This window comes from Phaenicophaeus curvirostris, chromosome 14 (genome assembly GCF_032191515.1).
Source record: "Phaenicophaeus curvirostris isolate KB17595 chromosome 14, BPBGC_Pcur_1.0, whole genome shotgun sequence".
NCBI classification, from domain to species: domain Eukaryota; kingdom Metazoa; phylum Chordata; class Aves; order Cuculiformes; family Cuculidae; genus Phaenicophaeus; species Phaenicophaeus curvirostris.
Genome location: NC_091405.1, coordinates 13,719,258 through 13,743,820, shown reverse-complemented (window position 1 = coordinate 13,743,820; position 24,563 = coordinate 13,719,258). Strand labels below are relative to the sequence as shown.

General features: G+C 41.0%; 1 protein-coding gene across 1 annotated transcript in view; it reads right to left on the bottom strand.

The window, feature by feature from the left end:
- TENT4B (terminal nucleotidyltransferase 4B) overlaps window positions 1-24,563 on the bottom strand; it is a 39,039-nt gene that overhangs the window by 14,267 nt on the left and 209 nt on the right. Inside the window, 3 exon segments of the mRNA XM_069868141.1 lie at window positions 15-61; window positions 4,678-4,801; window positions 24,220-24,562. Of these exon segments, the coding sequence (XP_069724242.1) occupies window positions 15-61; window positions 4,678-4,801; window positions 24,220-24,562 (514 nt within the window).

Here is a 24,563-nt window from a genome sequence, read left to right as displayed (position 1 = left end):
GAAAAATTACTAACCTTGTAGGTAAATATAAACCAGTTTTAAAACTTCCAAATATCTGCACCTGCAACACAACAACAGGATAGATGAAAACAAATTCTCAGGCTTCAGAAGACCAACAAGTTCTATTAAGTTGCTTGCAAAGGCTGGTTATTGCTACCCTCCATTGGCAGATTTTGGTATTGCTGACAGGCACGCTCTGAACTCTTCTCTTTTAAAGCATTTACATCTTCAATGTAGTGTAAACGACTAACCTTCACTGTTATTACCCATGAAACATCAAGAACTTTGACTTTTCCATTAGAAAACCTTTTGTGACACAACAATTTTCACCGTGACCAAATGTGGCAAAACCCCATAAACAAGAAGATTTTCAAACACTTAAAAATAATAGGACACAACCCCCCCACACAATATGGGTTCAATTTATTTTTTGCTTTCATAGCTCAAAGTATACCCTTGAGTTTTTAAACACATTTCCTAAGGTTAAGTCGAATATATTTCCATTGTCTTGCATATATTAAAAAAATACATTAAATCACTGCACTCTTTTTCTGAATTACAGCGCAAATAGCACAACTCAGCTTATTTCAGCTTAAACAACAAATGAAAAAAGACTCAAAGTATCACAACCCTCAGATTTAGTTTATCATGATGGATTTTTCCTAGCACTGGAGGCTTAAATAATCAAGTTTCCACTGAAAGCTGTCCCAATCCATGTCCTCATTCACCTAGCCAAGCCTCGCAGGAGGTTGGGCTCAGGCTGGAATCCTGCACTAAGTCTCAAAGTGGGACTGGTAAGACTTGAAAGTAAAAATATGTACACATTTGGACTAGTTTTCAACCACACAGGTTTCTGATGTGTTTCCTGTTGTCACCTTACAAACTCGTGTATTCTGCTTTAATGATTCTCATACACCAGCTTGTTGCCACCTATTTGTGTGTCAAGTGACTCAGTTTTAATGTTTTTCTCCTTCAGGATAAGAAAAAGGGGGAGATGGGAAAAGGTCATGTTTTGCAAATAACTGCCTTGATACTTCAGCGGACTAAGAAGCAGTACGAGTGCTTGATTATTTTCTCTCACTTCATTCTTTTTACCTCTCACCCTCACCTCCAACACTGGCATAAAATTTAACATCTAAAGTTCATAGAGGACTGCAAGAGATGCCACAGATCTAGCATCAATACTGTACTAGATCTTTACAAAAGCATAAAGGCGTCATAAAGCTAAAAATGTAGTAATAGTAACTATTACTAATTTTAATCCAGGATGACAATAATAAAAGCCTTCTCTGTGAACTGTTTCGGTTCAGTGAAACGAGGATTTATTTGGCCACTAAAAATGTGGGAAATTAAAACAACTTTATAGTTGTATTTAGAAAATATTAAATGTGCTTTTCACATCATCTAACGAAATAGTGTCTTCAGCTGCACAGCAAAGAGAGCCTTTACTGAATAAACAACCCTGAAGTATTCATAAACTTACTGATACAACATATATGACCTTTACCAGAAGGAATGAGGCAACATCTGCTGTTGTACAATAACATGGAGTATGAGAAACACCGAATTTTTATAAAAGAAACCCACACCCACACTTCAATCCCTTCCTCATTAATTCTGAGAAGATGGAAGAGGAGGAGTGGGAAAATGGGAACAGAAATTTTAAAATATTTTGATTAATTATCAAATTGGAATTCAAGCTGTAGCTCTGTAGCCACGTACATATTTAAAGCATCCCAAATACAGACACTATTATGACCTGAGACACGCAAGTATTACTTTTTGCTGTGGGCCAACACTGCCAATTATGTTTTTATTCTATAGAGATATGTGTTTGCATTCATAACATAATTTAAGACTTCACAACAGTATAATCGAATCCTTCTACTCATCTATGCTATTGTTAGGGTTTATCCTACATTTCTGCAAACTTGTTCATATTAAATTCCAAAGTTCCAGAAGGAACTTCATTATGGTATGTGTCTAAATACGTCCTCTCTATGCACAACACAACTCAGAAACCCACAAAAGCTTGGAAAGTCCTTACTACCAAAATCTGTCATCAAAACAATAACAATCTATCTGTAGTCAGTTTAAATTTTTCTTTCTTCTACATCGTTAAGCAGAATTTTCTGAAGTTTGTCAAATTATTAAATAGAGTTCATTTTTCTATTTCCACTCCCAATCCCAGTATTTTCATAACTGAAGCGCATATGCAACGTTACTTCTTTTCAGATCTACGAAGCCACATAATACTCAAACGTGACATTGAGAACATTATGACAAACATGTCCTAAACTCCACTCTGTGCGTGCTTACTTACTCAAGAGTCAAATTTTCATATTCACCTGGTCAAAAAACCTTTGCCTTAAAATGCTTTCATTTGCGTTGTTCAGTTTCAGTGTAATTAAAGCCTTTCTTATGGTCAGAGCCTTGCTGATGCCAAGAACAGTTCTCACTTACTAGGAATGTTTCCTTCTAAGCACATTCCCTTGAGTAAGAGAGCAAATGACACAATTGCTAACTTCTATAAATAAAGTAACAGTTTAGGATACCTAGGTTTAACCCCCCTCCATCTGCTTTTTCAGCATTTTCCTAAGTGGAATGGGAAAAAAAAATGTACGTGCACAGCCACATTCTACATAGTCTCTGTATATTCAGATCCATGAAGTTCGATTATTCTTTTCCTGCTATCTGATTTTTATAGCACGTTTTACCTACGTGCTTAGAGAAACAACAAACTAAATGTGTATGTTTAAGTTACGAGTTTACTTTAGCTGGATTTGTGATTTGCTGCATCTATGACTCGAAATAAACTGCTTAAACATTAACTTATTGCTTTACACTACAGCTAAGGCTGAGGACATTGGACCAGATAACACTCCACCTTCTCAAAGCACGTACTCAAAACTTAAACCTTACAAGTAGTTAAACCAACACAGATTTCCAAAGGGTTAGTGATTAACACAAATGACTGAAAAGTTACAACAAAAGGCTGTCAAAGTCAAACATGGTTGAGTTCAGCAGTTCAGTTTCCAAGCAGGTCTGTAAAGTACTAGAAAAATACCACTACAGTAATTTCCAGGTTATAACCTGGCATGCTGTTGTCACTGTTTGGTTCCCTTCTAGCCTCCAGAAAAAGGAAGGGCAAGTCAGTGGAGAATTCGTCCTTGACATAATAGCAGACAAAATACAAAGTTAGGCTTCGAAGAGCAGGTACTGACTCGAGAAAAAGGAACCAGCACACTCTTGCTCTCTAACAGTTTCAAGAACAGCAAAGAAAGATGGTCACAGCAGTTTTAAGTGGCACTAAATGAAAAGTGAACTTCAATTTCCAACTGCCTGGTGTGTGCTGCTTCTCAGACACTAAGGCCAGTGGTTAGCTGCCATTGTGTGGTAGGGCTTGTAATTTGGTATTGGTTTTGCTCAAACGTAAAACTCCCAGAGGTGTAGTACTGACTGTCAACTCCCTGTAACTGTGCTAAGGTGGCTATCGCTGAGGGGAGCATGCTCCTCCCAAATTATACATCACTAAACCTCACCCATAACATGAGCCACCTTGAAAATGTGAGTGTATTTTACACACAAACTCACACACCACATACTTTTAGCTTACACAGAATTCATATTCTGTCATATTCTGCCTGTTTCTACAAACACATTCCAAAAAACAGGCTAACATTTGAAATGAACAGTGGGTTTAAGTCACTAGTGTCAAAATTCTATTTTATCTTTTACTGTGGCAGGATCAAAGAGCATTCCTCATAGTAAGGATTCCGCTGTCTGGATTTGGTTTGCTGTTCCAGCTAAGAAGTCCTTATTTTCAGCTACTGTTATCTGCAGACAGATGACTACAGCTACAAATTTGCATTCTGGAAATGAACACCATGTTAGTAGATGGATACAATAAAACTAGATACAATTCCACTAGAAACCCAACTGCGTCCCCATAAAACCATCTTGAGTTGTAAAAGCAACTTCTCTGGCTTATCCTTAATCCACCCTTCATTAAAAAAAAAGTTGTTCTGCATCAGAGAAATTCTTGTTTTGACTGAATGAAGTACTAGCAAAAACGCACCTTCAGTGGAAAGAGGTATTACAAATTTTAAGCTCAATAAACAGATCTACAGAGATGTTTCTTCCTATATAAAAAACCGGTTCCGTTACATTTATAAGATATGTCAATTTAGTTTAACCGCCCATTAAAATAGCACAGTCTACATAACACAGCATTGGTGGCATCCCACCTTAACAGACTTATTCAAGACTGCAGGTTTGTGGACTAGAAGACCTGCTACGGACTTTTTGAATGAAAACTTAAGTTTCAGAAGGATTTTTTTTTTTTTAAACACAGTACTTTACAAGCACGCATGCCTGATAAGTTCCCATTAACCTCAGTAAATAAATATTAATGAATCTAAATGTTGCCACGCCTTTCTTTGGCTACAGTAGGTCTATATTGCTTTGTTGCGACGTGTGACGGCAAACGTTGATCTGTATTATTCTAGAAATAAAGATCATCTCTTTCATTCGACAATAAATCCTTTTGTTTTGGTTTGTTGTTTTTTTTTTAAGTATAGAAAATAAACAGTATTTTCATTATTCAGTACTTCACAAAGTAAATTGTCTCAAAACGTTGCTTTTACATATTAACAAATAGAACAGTGTTCTACTCACATCTGCATTAGGCCAGAGTTCTTTTATAACGTTTTCTATCCTGTTCACCACTTCCATCCGCATTCTCTCTTCTTCGGGTCTGGGAGACATATACTTATAGAAGTCAATGATTTCTTCATGAAGACTAAGAAAGGGGAAAAAGGAGAAAAAAAGAACAGAAAGTCAGGAAAACCCCCACAGGAGAATGAAACAGCAACTACTCCAATTAAACGTACTTTTTAAACTCCTAGGTCCCTATTTAACTAAAGGGCATGCAATTAAAGACACCCCCAGATTCACAACACTCAGCAACATTTAGTTTCATGTTACTTTCTTATGCAACAGGTCAATATTACACTGCATCTCCTAGAGGGGTGGAAGCAAATCTAAACCCAGGCATCTTCAATTCACATTAAAAGCTACGCTCTGTATTTTAATGCCAGTGTAACATGGAAATGGTTCAGCTTTCAACTATGAACACAGCTGTACCCTCCAAGTACACACTCTGCAAAAATTTAAACAGGAGGTTTTCAGCCAGCGCTTCCCAGTGAGCCCCTTGGCACCAGCGTGGGAGTTTCAAGCATCAGCCTGTATTCAGGACCAAGCTTTATAAAAAGTTCATAGAATGTCTGCCAGTACAGGAGCTACAAAAGCTGCTTCTTTTACTGCGTAGAGAAGATGCTAAGCTAAATATGCACTTTCTCCCCATAACACAAAAATAAGTAGTACACACGCAGCAGAGGCGGCTCCGAAGAATAAGCAATTGACAGACAGTTAACCCATATATTTGACAGTTCACCATATTACACGAGCTTCTCACAGTCAGTAAGTTATGTTTAGATTGCCTATGATTAGGGCTGAAATGAAAACTTGTTCATACAGTCCCACAAATTGCTATACCTCTGTAATATCATAAACACATCATCATCTTGACTAACTATGTATTAAAAAAAAAAAACCAGACACAACCCTTTAATTCCAGCAAAGCTAGGAGTAACTTTGGCACAGAGTAGCTAAATTAATTTCATTTGTTTCCTGCAATGACCATTACAACAAGAGAGTTATTTTGTAAAAAATGTATTGTTTCTGGTCACCAAGCACAGCTGCATCTGTCCTATAAGCTCTGAGGGACCATTGGAAGAAAGCAATTTATTACGAGCAAGCCCTTAGATGAGATGTGGAATCTAATACTGCACAAACACTTAAATAAATCAAATGTTAATAACTGGGAGTCATATACAGGTGTCAACAGAACCAATCAAAATAACTGAAAGTTGCGTTTACAGAGTCAGGGTAGGGACAGAACTCAAATTATCTTTGTTATGTTCTTCAATACTGCAGTGTTATGAATAACATAGGCTTCTTTCTGTCAGAGATAGAGGAATAAAATATTTACATTACTTTTCACTGATCATTTATTGGAATTTCCCACACACACGGTTAGGGGAATAGTCATAAAAGCCTAGCAATTTGTGGTGGCCATCACCACAGGCTCCCTATAGCTAATGCAAAGAGAAAAAACCTCCTCTGACAAGGTCCTGTAAAGGGAGATCCAGGCAGATACCCTATTTAACTGTTCCAAATCAACCTTTGGAGAAGAAGCTTCTCCTTTGGCACCTACAGAGGGAACCTCACAAATGCTTAAACTAAAACTAAAATAAAACAAACCCCTCCAAAAGACCTCCTGCAAAAATGCAACGTGCCACCTCCCTCCTCTCTCCTTGCTTACTGCCACACTGGCATAAAGCCCCGTTCATGCACATCCCGGGTACCACTAGGATGCTCTGAACAACGCAGCTGCAATACTGATACCAAAATGCTAGGAAATTCCTTACCTCCTGTTGCAGCTGCTTTCTTGCTTTTCCTTGGATTAATGTGCACATTCCAAACTACCACTGCCACCCCCTACAAGGCATTGATTCCTCCTGCCTTTGGCCTTTCAGCTACCTCCTTCCGTCTTCACTGCTATTGATGTGTTGGCACTTAAACTTTGATGCAGCTATCCTCCTATTGCAAGAATTTAATTCAGGTGAGAAGCACACAATAAAGGACAAGTCAGGCACTCCAACAACGCTGGTTACACATACTCAGTTCCTAATTCAGTCTTTATGTGCTTGACATTTAAGGTAACATTCAGAAACTGAAGCAACAAGGAAAACATGCATGACCTTGATAATCAAACTCTAGAAAACACAAATTATTTTTCACCTGTAACTTGTGAACCAGGTTACAGGACGACTTGGGAGTCATGCTGAGGCTTCCTAGCATGTCTGGCAAGCTCTGAACTTTTTTTGCAGGCTACATTGTGGGCAACTGACCACGCAACACAGCCCCGTTCCTGCCTATGTTCCTCCAGACCGGCTAGAACAGAGTGGTTACACTCCCAAGGCCCAAGATTTGCTCCACAGCAATGTTTTTGGTAACATAAGATTGAATGAACGCATGCACTGAGTGCCATGAGGAGTGGCACTGTGTTGTCTGAGGGCACTTAACGGCGCAAGATGTGCTGGGCTAATATTCAGGGACTACCCCAAGGGAGAAATTCACGTACGATGCAGCACAAATCCATACTGCCCATCATTAGCGGGTCCAGCTGCTCCCAGGCTTCCGCTTTCCAGGAGTCAATTGTTCCCCTGCCCCATAAGGGAACTTAGAAAGAACAAGGCAGTCAGAAATGAGGTCCCCAAAGTGCACAAAAGGCAAAGCCACACAGAATGTAGACACTGCAGTTCTCAGGGCACTTCTCTTTATTAACTCCACTGACACTCTTAATTGAGATAACTGTAACAATCAGTGCCCCCTTTAAAAGCACATAAAATAATGATGTGTTGTCAGAACCTGATGTATTTCTTTTGCTAAACATAAATAACATATGTCTGCACCTCTTTAAGTGGGATCCTTCTTCTCCTTAGGTAGTCATGTGAAGCTTTATGGTAAGACAAAAAATTAAGCAGCATGCAAACACTTAGAAACCGACATTACACGTGCACCGAATGGTACCGAACAATGCAGACAAAGAAAAAAAACGAAATTTCAACAGTTTCAGTGAGAGAAAAAAAGCTTAAAGACAACTAGAGACTGTTCCCATCAGCACACCAGTTGGAAACACTACAGAGAGATCTGTGTTTCATCTGCTGCAGTACTCCGTGCTGCTGGGACCGCCTGTGGTGTGCAGAGCCACAGCACACAGAAGCCAGGCGGAAGCTGTAAAGGCTCACAACTACACCTGGAACTGTATTTCTCTGCCCAATAATGGCCGCTTTCAAGAAATAAGGGAATGATTAATTAAAGCAAAGACAAACAAAAATAGCCACAAGCAGATTTCAGAGCAGTACAACACGACTTAGAGACGTGACTCCAATTAATGTGGAGTTAACTCAAGCTGTACTGAAAATTAAAATTCAAGGTTATTCACCATCTTAATCAACATCTATTACAATCACTGTTTTCCAAAACAATTTGTTTGGATTAATGGAATCTGTTTACAAGAGTCTCCAGTGGAATTTTATATCTTTAGCTGAAATAAAGATCAAAGAGCCTGAGAAGTTATTCTTGGCATCACAACAGTATTTTATTATTTAATGCATTATATTCATTAGTTATTTTAGATAAAAGTCCTTAAAAGGAGAGCTGGTTTTAGAAGGAAATTACACTGTAATAATAAACCTGATTTCACTATGGAGAAACATTTAATTTGGCTTTATAGTCATGCTGAAGCTACCAACACCCAAGACCTACTCAGGATGCATGGCAGAGTTCTCTGCAATGCATAAGAGCGTTAGTTTACTCTATTATAACAGTTAATATCAGTAAACCACTGGGTCTTTATCCTATACTCAAAGAAATCATAACATGTTGGGAAAAGAAAAACTGTCTCTTATGCTTTCTCTGCATATCTTTTAAAATAAAGTACTAGGGGCATCATAGTCCATTTCCAAGCCTAGTAAGCTGATTCCATCTGAATTTCACAGACAAACCAGAATTATAGAGAAGAGTAAATGTAGTGGATTATAGTGTCTATTATGTTTACCTGACAGAGATAGCAATGCATCATTAAAAAATAATTATGGCTGAAAAAGCTGTAATTACAAGAAAGACTTCCCACCGTAACATCCCTGAATAGTGCCACGAGGAACACAACCTGACTAGATTCAACCCACTTAGGTAAAAAGCCACAGTTTTTGTGCAGATGCAAGTGCACATTGCGTTTCTTTCTTACTTTGACCACACCTGTATTTTGTACTACAAGTTGTAGGCTCTAAATGTGCAACTCGGGATTCTCAAACTACTTCATATATATATGAAGTATATATATATGTCTCAAATATATATATTTGAGACCTTGCTGTTCTGGAGCACGAATCTCACTGCACCTGTGGCAATCCATTAAAAAATAATCACTTACAAACAATACCTTATTTCTGGTTTAGATGCACGCACAGCTGACCGTACACCTCAATTATCTGACACATAAAGCAGCACAACTCACTTGTTTTAAGTCCAGAACTGGAGCCAAGAGTGATACCAGGAGGCACGCTGCTTTATGAAACACAACTGGGGATACTACAAGTTTCACTTCTCCGCGCTAGGATCCTGAAGGAGACTATATAACCGGCCCACTTTGTCGCTGGAGGAAGCCATCCTGACACAGCCCTGCCCATCGCTCACCAGTGGCGGTTCCAAGAGGGACCATGACCTGAACTTTCCCTGCCTGCCCCGAGTAGCCGAGACACAGAGCACAGTCTGGCTCAGCAGAGCAGCCGGTGAGACAGAGATAATTCCAACTGGTTTTGCTTAATCACAGGACAGCTGGTTAAAGGTTGCCTCTGCATGCCCACATGCTGGATTATGCTAACCAGAGGAATAAATTTTAAGTGAAAAACGTCCTGCTTTTGTCATTCTGGAACTGTGTTACACTTCCACTCTCCTCTCGCTTTTCTTCGCTCTCCATTTCACAGAAGAAATTATGCAGGCATGCATGTTCTAATTCCTCTCATCAGCGTGTTACCCATAGCTACTACTCCAACTGTTAAAAATGACTGGGTTAAAAATTCTGCTTGTCCATCCCAAAAAGCTTCCTCTGCCCTGGGCATAGATATTCTATTGCACAGCAAGTTCTAACATCACTGAAGATAATCTTAAAAAAATGGATATTAACCATTTAAAAAGAAGTCACATAATGCTCATGGTACAATTTATTCTTTGGCAGGATTTTCTGAAGGAAGTTTTGTTTCCAGAATGATACAAATCTAAACTATAGAGAACCTCTGTGGATGGCGAGCAGAAGTAAGCAATGAATGCACAGGTGACTTCTGCCTTCCCAAACTCTATGCCGTAAGATGAATCACTTCTGATTTAAGATTTTATTGATTTTATATTCCCACTTGGATGGGATATTTGCAATGTACCCCTGTAGCACAAAATAAGCCTTTTGTTTCCAAATTTTCATTGGATGAATAACTCCCACAGGACAGTGCTTAGTTGCCCCTACCGTTGTAAGTCTCCTCTGGAGGAAAAAAAAAATAGTGAAAGGCAAAAAAGAGAAATATTGTAGAATTTCAGGTTTATAACTGCCCGAACCTGAGGTATTTTCAGCTCCTTGAAAGCATCAATACTTAACAGCCCTAACTGTATCCATCCCTCCGCTCCTGAAAGGAAAGCTGGCATTGAACAGGAGAAGAGAGAGTAACTTCAGCTTGCAGCTTCCCACGGAGTTTTACTAAGAAGATGGTACTGCCTTTGCAACTGTAAAAAAAAAAAAATATTATGGCAGAAAATTCTGACCCCTGTGAAGTTTCATGAACTAAACAAAGCTTCTCCTTCTCCCATCTGCATTCTACTTGGTCCTGAAGTGGTTTGGAACAAAATCGTGACTAAGGTAAAGAAACGACACAGAGCGCCCCACCCTCCCTCTCCCCTTCATGTCTATTTTTTTCTTTTTTTTATAGTATTTTTTTTAAGTATTTATTTTAAAAGCCACAGTGACACTCTGCAAGATGGAGAGCCCAACAGCTCCCCAAATTAACTTTAATTTTTAACACTGATCTCCTACAAGCTTAATAAAATAATTTGTAGATTACTATTACCATTACCATCTACATGTGTTGAATAACAAAGAAGGAACAACAGCAGACGCTGTAAAGATGACAAATTGTTTTCCCATCCACAAACTCAAGCAAACCCAAACATTAGAGTAGTGAAGGGAACTATAAATATGAAGCATCTGCTGAGCTCCTCTCCCACCACCTGGGCCTCTACAGCAGAAAAATTCTTTTAATATTTTGTAGGTGTTAAGCTACTGAAAAGAACCTTAACTGCTTCTGCAGGTGATTTAATAGGCAGTTAAGTTTCATGGTGACTGATACATCAGTCCTCATAAGAAACTAAAATTGTGCATAATAAAGCAAACAATTTTCAAATACCTCAGAGACTTTGGACGTTGCTTTTTATATGGTTACTGAACCATATCGATATATTACAGGTATCATCATAACCGTATTTTGAGCCACATGTGCTCATATGGGACCTTTAAAATGAAGCATCCCAGAAGATGTCCAGATGAGTAACCTGACAAAACCAGAAAAGCTTGAAGAGCTGGATTTTGATACAACACATTTTTCTTCAGTTCAACTGAAGCTGAACTGTTTCAAGTGTCTGAAATACAGCTTCACAGATCATTGTCTCACAGTTTACCTAAAAACAGCCATGCAGGTCTTCCACAGACAAACAAGTATTCCACTAACATACGATTACTAAACATCACTAAAAGTCAGGATATTTCCTGTAAAAACAGCTTCGCCAGATGCAAATGCAGAATTTCAATTTGCAGAGCGTTAGGCAAATGAGATTTCTTTCTGTCCCCTTCCATTATAGCCCAGGTGTTTGCTACCGCTCCCCAGCAACAAGGTCTGTTATAACTGGATTACACGAGCCTCCCTAATCCACCTAAGGCAAAGTTAGCCAAGTTAAATCCCACCACCTTCCTCAGTTCTGCTAAGGCAGCCAACTTCTCCTAAGGGCAGTGGGGAGCCCGAAGAGGAGCCCTCGGGCACAGCAGCAGTGGCCGCTTCCACTCAGAGAGCAAGGGGCAAAGAGAAGCCAGTGGAAGAAACACCTTCACCTGGAACCTCGACACCCAGAAGACCACCACCAGCAACCAAGTGATACTTGAGTAGCTTTCAGTTTTTACCCGAGTATTTGTCATCTGCTGAGTAATTCACAAAAGTGCCTTTTAAGACTGACAGAGGGCAAGATTTTCAGGAACATGTAAATTATCCAGGAATCCAGAACCTGTTTTCAGGACTAATGTCTTTTGGGATTAATCTAATAACTCTGATGCTGAGTTTGAAAACACTCTTCTGAACTGTGTTAGTTCTTTCACTTCCAACAGTTTATGGTGGATGAACTATGTACAATTCTTCAAATGCTGTGGAGTGAAAAAAAGATGCCACTACATTTAGGTTAACGAGACCTATAACTTCTATCCTGTGCAAATACTTGAAAATGTATAGCATAGCCCCCTCTTTCTTCCTCCCATCAACACTTGTCCCCTCAAATTAATATAGTTTTTAATTTATGTTATGGGTTTAGCAGTATCATAAAAAACACTAAAATAGCACTGCCTTATGGAAATGGCTAAAATGTAGCAGAAACACATTAAAACACTGGAGAAAGAAGCAATGTGGGCAGTTCTTTTCAATTATTAAAACTCCTCTCTCCATCTTTTCAATTTTTTGTTTCTTTTATAGATCCTTTGCTTCAATCAGGATGAATATTACTTTCTTTAAACACATTCAAGTTATTTCTAATTAAAACTCCCAAGCACATTCTTCAGGCTAGAAGTAATGTAAGAGATTTTTTTTTTTTCTATCAAGGTAGAAATTAGCATTTTTTGCCTGTTTATAAATTGCACTGTGTGCTTCGTCTTCCTAAAATACTCTCAGATGTACCAGAATTTTTCCCATAGAAATTTTTCTTTAAAGAGGAAAAAAGTCTCACTGAACTTTAATTACAAATCAGATTCTTCAATTAGTCCTACCAACAAGCAATCTGAAATACAACTCTGCAGCTGATCTACTAGCTTTTAAACCCAAGCCATATGCATATTCAATCTTGTTCTCTATTTTTGCAGCAGAAATACCAAATGCCAACTGGAAAGACCATTTTGAGAAGCACCCTTACTTCCCATCACTTCTTTTTTTTAAATCATTCTGCACATAAAAACAATCTAGCTACATGTGTGGGAATAGCCTTCTATTAATATTTCCTCCCTGGAAAGCATCTACATATCGTCCCTCCTTCTCATCTCGGTAAGCAAGTGCTATGAGAGCCTGCTGCCTCGCTTCTCCCAGGCAATGGGTTGATGGTGGAAGGCATGTGTTTTGCTAACAAGGGGTGGAAAAACAAAACAAAACAAATCCAGCAAGAGAAACCACTGCCTTGACCGAGCTGAAAGACTAAGTACTAACAAAAGAACAAGATGAAGCAGGAGAGAAAGGTTTTGTGCTGGAAAAACAAAGTAGGAAGAGCAGAGATGGGAAATAGCTGTTTCATTTAATAATAGCAAAGAGGGTTCAAATCCTGGTGGGATACAATTGTCTTGAAACACACCAGTAGTTCCAACATCTGCTATAAAACACTACCATGAGGTTTTTCTTTAGTTCACTTGTAGAAAGGTATTAGTCTGCTGGAACAGTTACATATAACGACCAGCTACACAGTTCACAACCACAAAATTTAAAATACTGTTACATATTTTTAAAAGCCTTTAAAATGTGCAACTGTTAGCATGCACTTCCTACATTCTGTAATTACAACTTGAGGTAAGCTTCCAAACAGCTAAAACCACAGAGAATGTAAAGGTAGCTATTTCCTACAGTGGGGAATTTTTAATTCCTCAGCCTGCCAATTCCCCTTGCTGAAAAAGCTCTCACTCAAAAAGACTACACAACAGTTTCTAAGTTTTTTAAACAAGAGCTTAAGAAGAAGTAAAAGTAACTACCAGTGTCAGTTCAATTTACATTAGCTGAACTTTCCCAACGTAACACTTGGGTTCCTGTTAGGGCTGCAACAGAAGACAGCAGGCAAATCCCTGCAACACTTGCAAGTCAGTCTGACCCCTTTCTGTACCAGCACCACAGGCAGAAGGGAGTTAAAATGTGTATCAGATCACTTTTGCAAATACCAGCAGCGGTGTTACTACTAAACCAGAACAAAGGGTTAGCAGAACAGCTAATATGCTGTTTGTCTTCAAAAAGCTAGGCTATCAGGACGGTTCACTTGTATATTGCTACTATTTTGCTAGTGTAGTAAATACTACCACATAAACAAACAATCTGTGACCTGCCAAGAAATGATACTGCATGCTACCTGAGCAGAGGTGAGACCAACACACTCCTTGCAGCCTGCCAAGCGCTTCCAATGGATAATGTGTGCTTGGAAAAAAAAAATCTCCATCTGAAGACTCTGACTGGAGCTGACAACGCGTTCCACAGACCTTTGTCACCATGTAAGGGGCTGCATGTGCAGCACATCATCCAACATAAAGCCAGGCAAGCCTCACACAGGGCTCAAAACAGGGTTTTCTGACACAGAAGAGACCTGGCAAATATTCCTCTTGTTTATGACCTGATAAATTACTTGACTTGAAAGGTTAGTTAAGTGAAAGGAAGGACAGCAATGCAATTATTAACTCCTGTCTCCTTCCATCAGAGTTGATTTAAAGTTACATACTTCCACATCAAATAAGCCCCTGCCAGCTCCTAAGAAGGAAGTGAGATGCTACCAGAACCCTAGGCTTATGCCGTTCACCTCAAAGCCGTGTTAAACAACTGCTGAAATTCTAAGTTCCTACCTGCCGCTGGTACTGCTCAAACACTTGTCCCTGCAAATCAGTAACACACACACTGCACTAACTCCAGAAAGCCACCTCGCATCCATCTGTGCAGCAAGGCTGTTTTTTACCTGCTAAGTAGGCAGAAGAACCAAGGACAGAATAAAACTTTACACACCTCTGCCTCAGTAACAAATGGACCAAACTTAATGTAATTTAATGCAAAAATATTAAGTCAACTAACTAGTCCCAGCTGCAGGTTGTTAATTCCCTTTCAGCTCCAGCATAAGAACATCTTGAAATTAAATCTGAATTGCTTCCAATATTTTGTAACTGTAAGGGCGTCTTTTTTTTTGAAGGGAGGGAATTTTCCACAGCATTTTGGAACATCCAAGGAATATGAAAGTGAGCCACAAGACACTTTGGTCACACCTCCTATATTAGAGGTATTCTAAACATCTTAGGAAATTATTTGAAATCACCACTTGCTATCAAACCCACAGGGTTTTAAGTTTGTATGTTAAACCGATATTCTTCAAGTAGAATGGACAGCGACCCCGACTTATCTATTTAGCGCAGGTTCAGAACCAGTTTATCACCCACTTATTACTTGTTTCTGCACTTTGGCGACACTCTGCTACAATATTAATACAAGTTTAGATGTGCTGGTGTTATATCCAGGCGAAATATAAATCCCGGAGTTCTCCCTCTCAGCACCAAACGTCACTGCAGAGTGCATTTTGAACAATCACATATATTACAGCATAGTACAAGGATGTTTTCAGGTAACTTTTTTACTTTCATGATTTGTCATCTTTACAGTAAGGGCGTGTCTTTGTGCTGTGCATTAAAACATTTGTGTGCAGTCTTCTAATAAAAGTAGCGAACGGAGAGCAAGGTGCTGTGCAGAGCTCCCAGAAGCCCACCCAAGATTCACTCAACTCACTCACTGAAACCACTCTCTCAAAATAATTTCAATAATAATTTAAAGATTAAGCAGAAGTGTCTAGGGCACCAAAAAGAGCAGAAGATGCAGCAGTGAAGACCAGCTATCAGAGAAGTGCAAGAGGGTTGCTGTGAGCTCTACAAACTGCTGAATCAGTAGCAGCCAGAAAGAGCAGGTTTCAGCATGCCTGAAGCAGGTACGCTTCAGAGCAACAGAGGCTGAATGAACTATTCCAGAATTGAATGTTCAGTGACTTAATGCCTACAGGCAAATACCACATTATACAAGAAATGAGAGAGGAAGTTTGTCATTACACAGTTATTCTCTTCGTTTGCTCCAAGGTGCTGTTACGCCAGGAGCCAACACTGTGCTTACTGCCACAGAAGCTCCTACCTTTCACCACCTGTATATGCCCTGTCACATTTGGCCAAGTTGAAACAAGAGCAGCTTTAGAAGATCACTAGTTTAAATAGATTTTAGCTAAGAAAACGGCTGCAGATGATGTATAACATAATTACAAGGCAGTGCCACAAGCAAGGCAGTACAGTCCTTTCTGCCTAATCTCGAAAACTATCCCATAAGAGGAAATACAACAGCTGAATGAGGCAAACTTCTCTTCCACCTGATGATGGAAGCAGGGGTACGTGTAAAGAAGCTGCTTAAGTAAGATAATGAACTAGCTTTTCAAGGAAAAAATCAACATGAAAATGTTCTCCTGTGAGTACCTGCCAAGTATGACTACTACAAGGAAAAATCCCTGCAAACAAATGAGACTAAGACACTGAGGCCAAAACAAAACAGAAGGCTAAGTAAATAGAACATTCTCAAGCACGTGAGTCAAATCACCCAACTGAAGATGACTGTGACATAACAACGCAAAAATTAAATAAAATAAACTATCCGGACCTCAGTTTTTCAGCCTGGCTCAATATTGACCCAAGATTGTGACTCCCAACCACGATCATTATTCAGATCAAGATCGTTCCTTCACCACACCATGTTTAACTCAATACTTTAACTGACTGTTGCGGAAAGCCTGCCAACCAGGAGTACCTCTGAATACCTAAGGGATAAAGCCATTGCACAAGGTGCAAGTCCAGAGCCAAACTTCATGTAATTTTCAAAAGCAATACGCACAGTTATTTTAGATTAAAGCCAAAATCTCACTGAGGGAGAAGGGAGAGGAATGTAAAGGTATATAAAGAAGTATGCTTTTTGTAACAATCCCCTTGAAACAAAACAAACAAACCCCCCAAAAAACAGAACAACGCCCCCCCCCCCGATTTTTGTAATAAAAAGAAAATATTAGCTCTTCCTAAAGTAGCAAAGGAAGTGAATAGCTTTAAAAAAAATCACCACAGTGAGAATAAAAAAGAACAGAGGAAAGTTATGCTATCACACTTCCTCAGACCAGATCAATCACAACAGCAAGAGGTCAGGCAAGGTCAACAAGCTTTGATTCAGGACTTGTGACCTTCAGCCTACACATTGACACAGAACAGTAAGATCAGCACCTTAGTCATCAGACTCCAGCATGCTGTACGTTAGCGGTGTTCTTACTCTTAATTACAGAATGACATTATATGAAGGGCTGATCTATACTTGGTATTTGTGACAGGTTAACGCAAGATCTTTCAGGTTTTATTGAGCCCATAAACAAAGTAATTGCAAGAAAGCATACGACACTTGAAATGTTTGTACTTAAATCCACCTGGAAGTAAATCTACATTGAGTGAAGATGATGAGCCAACGTTCCTACTCACCTACGCACCCCTTCCTCTACTACCTTCATTTCCCTGATTTGGAAGTTTCTAGAGGACATTAATGCTTGCATTTTCCCATTCTGATATCCCATTACTTGTAGAATCACAACACTTTTGTCCATGCAATGACATTTTTTGTACAGTGTTGGCTGTTTTTCCCCCCTAATAAGTTGTGCCAAGATGGAGGAGCGGAGATGCACATACACTTAATCTGATCCTAAACCTCTGCTTACTTGATCCTCTGCTACCATTGTTTTCCAGTAAAAGTCCTGTAAAATGCATTGCAAAATAAAACTGCAACAAGTATGCAGTGCAGTATGGTGATGGAGAATTCCACACTATAAAGCCTTCTCAAGCAATTATAGCAAGATTGTGCCTCTTGAGCTGCACATTGCTTTTGAATAATTCAGATGTAATTCTCACGCCATAGAGGACATTACGAGACTGTCAGAGAGGCTGATCTGGAATGAGGGCTGCCAAATAATCTTAATTGTCACCATGGGAGGAAGAAATTAACAGATGTTGCTGATGTACCAACATAAAACATCCTCACACCCAGTCACGCAGCCAGTTGATCCTCACACTGAGCTGATGTGCTGGTGCTGCCCTGGAGCAGCTGCCTCCCATGCTTGGAGCTCGCCGGCCTGCAGGTGACCACGGGGCACAACCAGCTCATGGGCTGTGCTGCCCAGGCTCACACAAACTTTCTGACACAGATTTAAGGGTCAGAAAGATAACGATGAGGGACAAACCTACACTGAATGCAGCGATACTAATATATTAATTGCATGACTATGATACAACACACGAGTACCACCAGTACTAAAAGTTATTGACAAGTTTTAAATGGGCTCTAGAGATCTGTAGGAGAGGCTCTTGTACAAACTTACAAATGAGTTCTGCTGTCTCGACCCACATCTCTCTTGCTGTGACATCGTAAGTTCATAGTATTCCTGGAAAAAATTCCTGCTGCGTTATCTATGGTAGGTTAAAGTTACAAAATGATTAAAGTTCAAATTGCTCCTTCTGTAAAGCTATTTGCAGCTCAACAAAAACATCTGAAGCCTGCATTCAGTTCACTAGTTTTCCTCTCTTTTTCTTAGTTATAGGAATATTTTCTTTCTCCCAAATTTCTAGGCAGAGGGACAGAAAGCAATATTCAAACATGACTGACATCTTGAGTACTCTTTGGCTGTTTGTCCAGAAAGAGAATTTGAAAAGACCAATGTTCATAATTTAAGAAATCCCAGCATGTTCAAATAGTGAATTAGCATGGAAACTAAGCATAAGAACCAGCTAAGAACAGCGACACCATTTGCTTACCTACTTTATGTACTATGCAAGATTTTCACTGGTTACATTGCCGTAACACTACCAGCACACACACACCTGTCAACACACCTACCCGGCTCTGGGCCAGTTCCAATATCCAGTAAAGAGCCCAGGAACCACTGTTTTATGTCACACGCAACATAAACTAAAAGCTTTGAAGCAGCAGTCACCTCTTCAATTTGGCACACGAGTTATTTTGGAGCACATACCCCGTATTCAGAGATGCATTCTGAAAGACCAAGTTATGAGGTCAATAAAAAGAAATAAGGAGTATTACATTATTGCCTATTTTAACCACAGGGTTACGCACACAGCTTCTCAAAAACCACATTTTGAAGTTTTGCAAATTTCCAAAGCAATAAATGGACCTCATACGCCAATTATTTTAAATAAGACTATTGAAACTGCCCAGAAACAAAGCATAACAGCAAGATGGTTAAAAAATTTTTAAAGGATAGAAAAAAGCAACACTATGCCTCCATGACACAGGTCTTCATCTATCTGTGTTCCCTAGGACCAACAATATGATGTTCGGCTTCATAAAATCAACCTTATACTAACAGTCTAACTATTAAAAAGAAAAGCTACAACTCCAACACCGCTTAATAAAATACCAGTAAAGATTCAGAATAAGCAGACCCTCTTTTTTTCGAATGCATATTGCTAAAGAAAGCACATATTGGCTCTTGGGAACCAGCATGCACACAAGAGGGAATGACATACTCTTCCTATTACTTAACACAGGCAACTCTCTCTACCAAAAAAAGCCCACCAAACTTCTGTTCCTTATATAGCCACCCCAAGGTAAACAGGTGTCCAAGTCCCAAACAGAAGATAAAAATTGGAGAAAACAAAACAGTTCACAGGAATACATTCACATGCTGTTTCCTTGCATGTTTAGAAACCAGCAGGCCTCTCAGTCCTCCTTAAACTGTTCAAACAAAACATGCCAAAATGCTGGCACTGTTCCAAAATCCTGCAAGCATGAACAATGCCCTTATATAATATTTACAGTATATTTCCTAAATGTTTCCTCAGACTGCCTTTAGTCTAGGATCTCAGTCAGCCTAGAAACCTTATTTCTCTCTTCCAACCCCTCCAAAAGAAGGACTTTCTCACTACAAGGAGGCTGTGGGGAAATATCCGATTTCACTTCCATAAACCCCAGCTGACCGCCTTCCAGAGCTGCACAAGCTGTCACAAGGGTAGTGCCAGAACTGGGCTGTGGCATGACTCAGGACGGGACAGGGAGCGACAGTGGATCTTACCAGATACAAGCAAAGCATTTGCGCTCAAGTTTCACCCTTGCACTTCTACCTTAGAGCTTACACACACAGTTACAGTGAGGAGAGCGCCGCTCACCACAAATCACAAGTTTGCACAGCAGCACTCGTTTCACCTATACGAAGCATTTGTGCATACTGAGTAATGCAACACCAAATCAAGCACAATCTGTGCATTTGATTTAAGCGCTTAAGAGCACACGAAGAAAACCAGCACAATTGGTTAGGATTTTATCAGATTTCCCTGTTAGGCACCCAGTCTGGCCAGATGTTTTGCTGCAGTTACACACACTTGCTCTGCTCACACTACACCCTGCTCATTCTGTTCATGCTCCAACACACGTGGAGATCCATGTGGCTGATAGCATGCAAGGTCCTGAGCAAGTATGAGCTAGAGAGGCAGGGTAAGTTATCTCAGGCAGACAGCTGCATTACTGTAGCTACATGTCCTCTGGTCAGCTCAAAGCCTGCGGAGAACGAGCTTGCACCTGCCTTAATGCACTCATGCTCTTTCAAAAACAGAAAAATAGTAATAGAATTTCTGTAGCAAAGACATATAGCTTCAAGCTATTTTCCTCCTAAAGTAGTTACAATTTTATTTCACGGTATCCCCTGCCACTCTGGGAACCCTTATATCAAACAAGCTGAAGCCTGCTCAATTCTGTGCCAACCAATTCAGCAGCCTGGGCATGTATGCACGCCTTCTGGGGTCACAGGATTCACTCCCTGCCATGGCAAAGTTTCCATTATTACTTCAAAACAGTTTGCATTCAAGATTTCAGAATCCACTGTTTTCTATGCAACCCACATTACTCCTCTGGACTACATATGACAGACTTTTCCTTAAACTCACACCCCAATTGGGTTCTTGCCTTTGGCTGCACTTTCCTGTGAAAACTAACCAGCTCTCTACAGAGTTCCCAAATGCACATCTCCTACCTGGGCACTGTGTACAAATTAGACTCTCTCCTTTGACATAAGAATTATAGAAACCTATGAGAAGGCAAACCAAACTTACATGCAAGTCTTTATTTTTGAGTTTTGTTACACTTAAGCAGTTCTGGCTTAAGCAGTTCTTCTTGTGTCACCTTTACAACTTTAGATTAAGCCTAGCTAAAACCAGTCATTGCAATATCCCAAATCCTTTTTCTTTCTTTTAAATTGTGACACTACTAACAATGCTTACTGTTGCCTTGGGATACACACAGACACACACACAGATTCACCCCCAAAACCCCAACTCCGCCCATCCTTCTACATCCTTGAGTTTTGTAACTAAGTACCTTGTCAAGGCAAATCCCTAAACTCTTTAAAAGTATGTTATGTGTTAAGACAACAGTAACATCCTACACCTGCTGTAGAACTTTTCCGTTCATTTTTTGCATTATCTGTTCTTTTCTGCACTACTGCCTGTTGACAAAGTCCCCAGAGGATGTAAGATAAGCAAGCTGAAACCAACCAGGGAAAAACAACTCACGGGCAGCATTAAACAACTGATTTACAGTCATGTTTCAGAAGTCATGAAGTTAAGAGTGCCAAATCAAGTAGGGTACCTGTAATGCAAACATCTATGTTGTTAACAGAACTGCAAATCTGACAGCTTAGAATAAGGAAAAAAAAAAAAAAAAATATTAAAGATAGGCCAGAATACAGTATATACACTAGCACCACTAACTCTGTGGGAGCGAAAACTGGCCACATGTTGAATGTCAGTATTTCAGCACTGGTGAATGTTAGCAAACATTGTGCATACTCTGTAAGAAATCTATCTCGAAATCAAAAACAACACTGTTGTGGGTTATTTTTTAATTATTTATGTATTTATTTGTATGTCTAAATAACTTACCTAAATCTTTAGACAGCTTGTTAAATAAGCACTGTTACATGTTAATACAAGGTGTATAACTAGTTAAAAATTATTGGAGTGCTTTACCAGACAGCTGATGAATGTAATTTTGTATTCAGAGCTGGTTTTGCATAGCCATACAGACAAGTGACATCCTTGCACTGGAAATATGAATGCCACATGTCAGCATCCAACCGCATTTGCCAACAAGTCAGGCCTAATCTTTCTGAAAACGGGGCTGTTCTGCAACACTGTCATATTCAGAAGACTCAAAATTTAAACCGATTAACTGAACAAAATGACAGGGTGGTACATACAGGTTAAGTGTTGAGAGCCTTTACCACTTTTTCCACAATTTTCATCAAAATAATTAGGGAAGAAAAAGGTACCTGTTAACACACAGGTAATGCTGTAATAGAAATGCAGGTATCTTCTCCCCCTCTCCCCCCGCAATAAAGGTTAGAACTAGTCAACATAAACTCGGGAATTCACATTGGAAATAATTATTTCAAAATATTTACTTCAATGACAACCTCATTCGCTAGGTTACCAATTTCTCTATCCCATCGTTACCACCTGGTGTCTCCAGCCCTGAGACTGGTGCCCTACAGACAGTTATTGAAAAGCTACTCGCATGCGGAAGCAACAGCAGCACCTTGGTCCACACCACAAGCAATTACACGGGAGGCTTCACGCAGCCTTGCCAGCAGCCAGTTGGTCACACTGCGACCTTCATGAATCCTAAGCATTTTCTATGCTTTCCAAAGGGGTTCCAGATTCTTTTAGAAATTGTTTTCACAGTTTTTCACTGAAGATTTGGTAGCCAACTGCCTCTAAATAGCTTTGGAACAAATAGCTTTTTAGAAGGAAATACCACTCACCTCCATAATTTAAGAAAAGCAACGTAGAGGTGCATCTTGGAGACACGCTACCTTACCCCACCTTGAGCAAAGGAAAGAGCTAAAGCAGAATCTCAGCATTACGTATATCATATATTATATGTCACACACTAGACAGTCGAGTCAAATGCAGACCAACATATCTGAGTACTTCTAGATACTATTAAAAAAGAGTTCACAATCTGCTACTGCTTGCACTCTGGAACCAATTCAACCAAAATTCTACTCTAGCAACCGGTATCAGCTTTAATGCTGCTCTTATTATTATTAGCCTCCTGCTGAAGCTCACACTTTTCCCTCCCTGTATCATCAATACGAGGAAAGGATTTTTGGATTTAAGAAACAGAGGGAGCGAGAAAGGCGCTTCTAAAAATGTTCCTCAGCCTTCAAGTAAATAAGTGACAAGCTAGGAGATAAACAGAGTCTAAAAACTAACTTACAAAAATTCAGTACTTACTGTGTTTTGCACACGCCGCTTTTAAGTCTTGTGACGAAAGCTATGGAAGGTTCCAATGTATAGTGACTACGGAACTTAAAATAGCACGCTTCTGCAGTGTCATTTTATGAATTATTATACCCCCAGCAGTAAAGGTAACGCGGGGGCTGGCAAGAAAATAGGAAAGCAGAGACTGCAAGAGTTTGTCTTCCAAAGTGACCGGCAACTTTGAACAGTCACTTTTACAGATGTTACAGATTGGTGATTTGAGAAGGGAAAGAAGTCAACGCTTTGCAGCAGGAGGGGGATGAAGGCCCCTTAGGTGCAAGCTGGGCACGCAAAAAACTGACAGACCCAAACCATTAGGGACTTCTAAAAGGAGCTCTTCCCGGCCTTCGACTGTCACCATACACCTCTGCCATCTGAACCCTGGAACGAAGCCAGACTTGTCTGTGAGGAGCAGGACTGGAAAGGGCATTACACCTGCATACACCACACCAGAAATCCCTTCTCACCGAGCCAAACACACCCCAATGCCCTCCCGCCACGGGGAGGACGGGAACACTACGCATCGAGGCAAAGGTTATATTTTGAAAAACATGGACTTTAAAAAAAAAGCCACAGAAGTCAACAAATTACTTTTATCCAAGGCATCACCCGTTTCCAAACTATGTTTAAAGAGGGGGGGAGGGAGGACTCAAACCAGTTTTCAGGTAAACAGGACGGGAGATCGGGGTTTGCCCGCCCTCCAGTTCTGCGGGGTCATGCAGCGGCGACCAAGGAGCCCTAAGAGAACACAGACACGCTACGGAGAAAGCACCGCGATGAGCGGAGGCCCAGCGAGAGACCCACGAGCAGCGCGGAGCACCCGCCGCGGCCCGTGCGGCTCCGTCCGCGCAGGCTCCTCTCCGCGCGGGGCCCGGCGCGCAGCTGTCAGGTGTCGGTTAGCACACGCGCTCCCCGCGCGGCTCCCCCGCTCCGAGCGGTCGCTTTTAAGGCCGGCGGGAGCGGCTTTTTAACCCTCCGTTAAGCCCGGGCTGCTCGAGCGAGGCCCCCACGTGCGCGGGCGGTGACAGCGGCGGGGCCTGCGGAGAGGCGCGGCCGCCCCATTAGCATGCACGGGGGCACCGCTCCCCGCCGCCGCGGGGACGGACAGCGCCGGCCGGGGTGGGGGGGAAATAAAACAGAAAAAGACGCCGCGGGGTGCCCGCCCCGTCCCCGCTCACCCCACGACGCCCTGGCTGTAGTTCCTCCGCTTCCAGGGGGTGCCGGTGTAGAGCGGCTCGGCGGCGCCGGGCGCGGCGCGGGGCTGCTCGGCGGGGCCGCGGCCCAGCAGGAGGCTGTAGTTGAGCCCGAAGGTGCTGGCCTTGTTGTCGCGCTTCCTCTTGTTGCTGGCAGCGGCGGCGGCGGGCGGCGCCCCCCGGGCGGGCCGGGCCCAGGAGGCGGCGGCGCCCGGGGGCGGCGAGGCCTGCCGGCGGCCGCCGCGGCCGTGCGGGCTGTCGGCGCTCTCGAGCGGCAGGAACTCGGGCTGCGGGTCGTCGCGGGGGGCGCGGAACATGCCGGGCGGGGA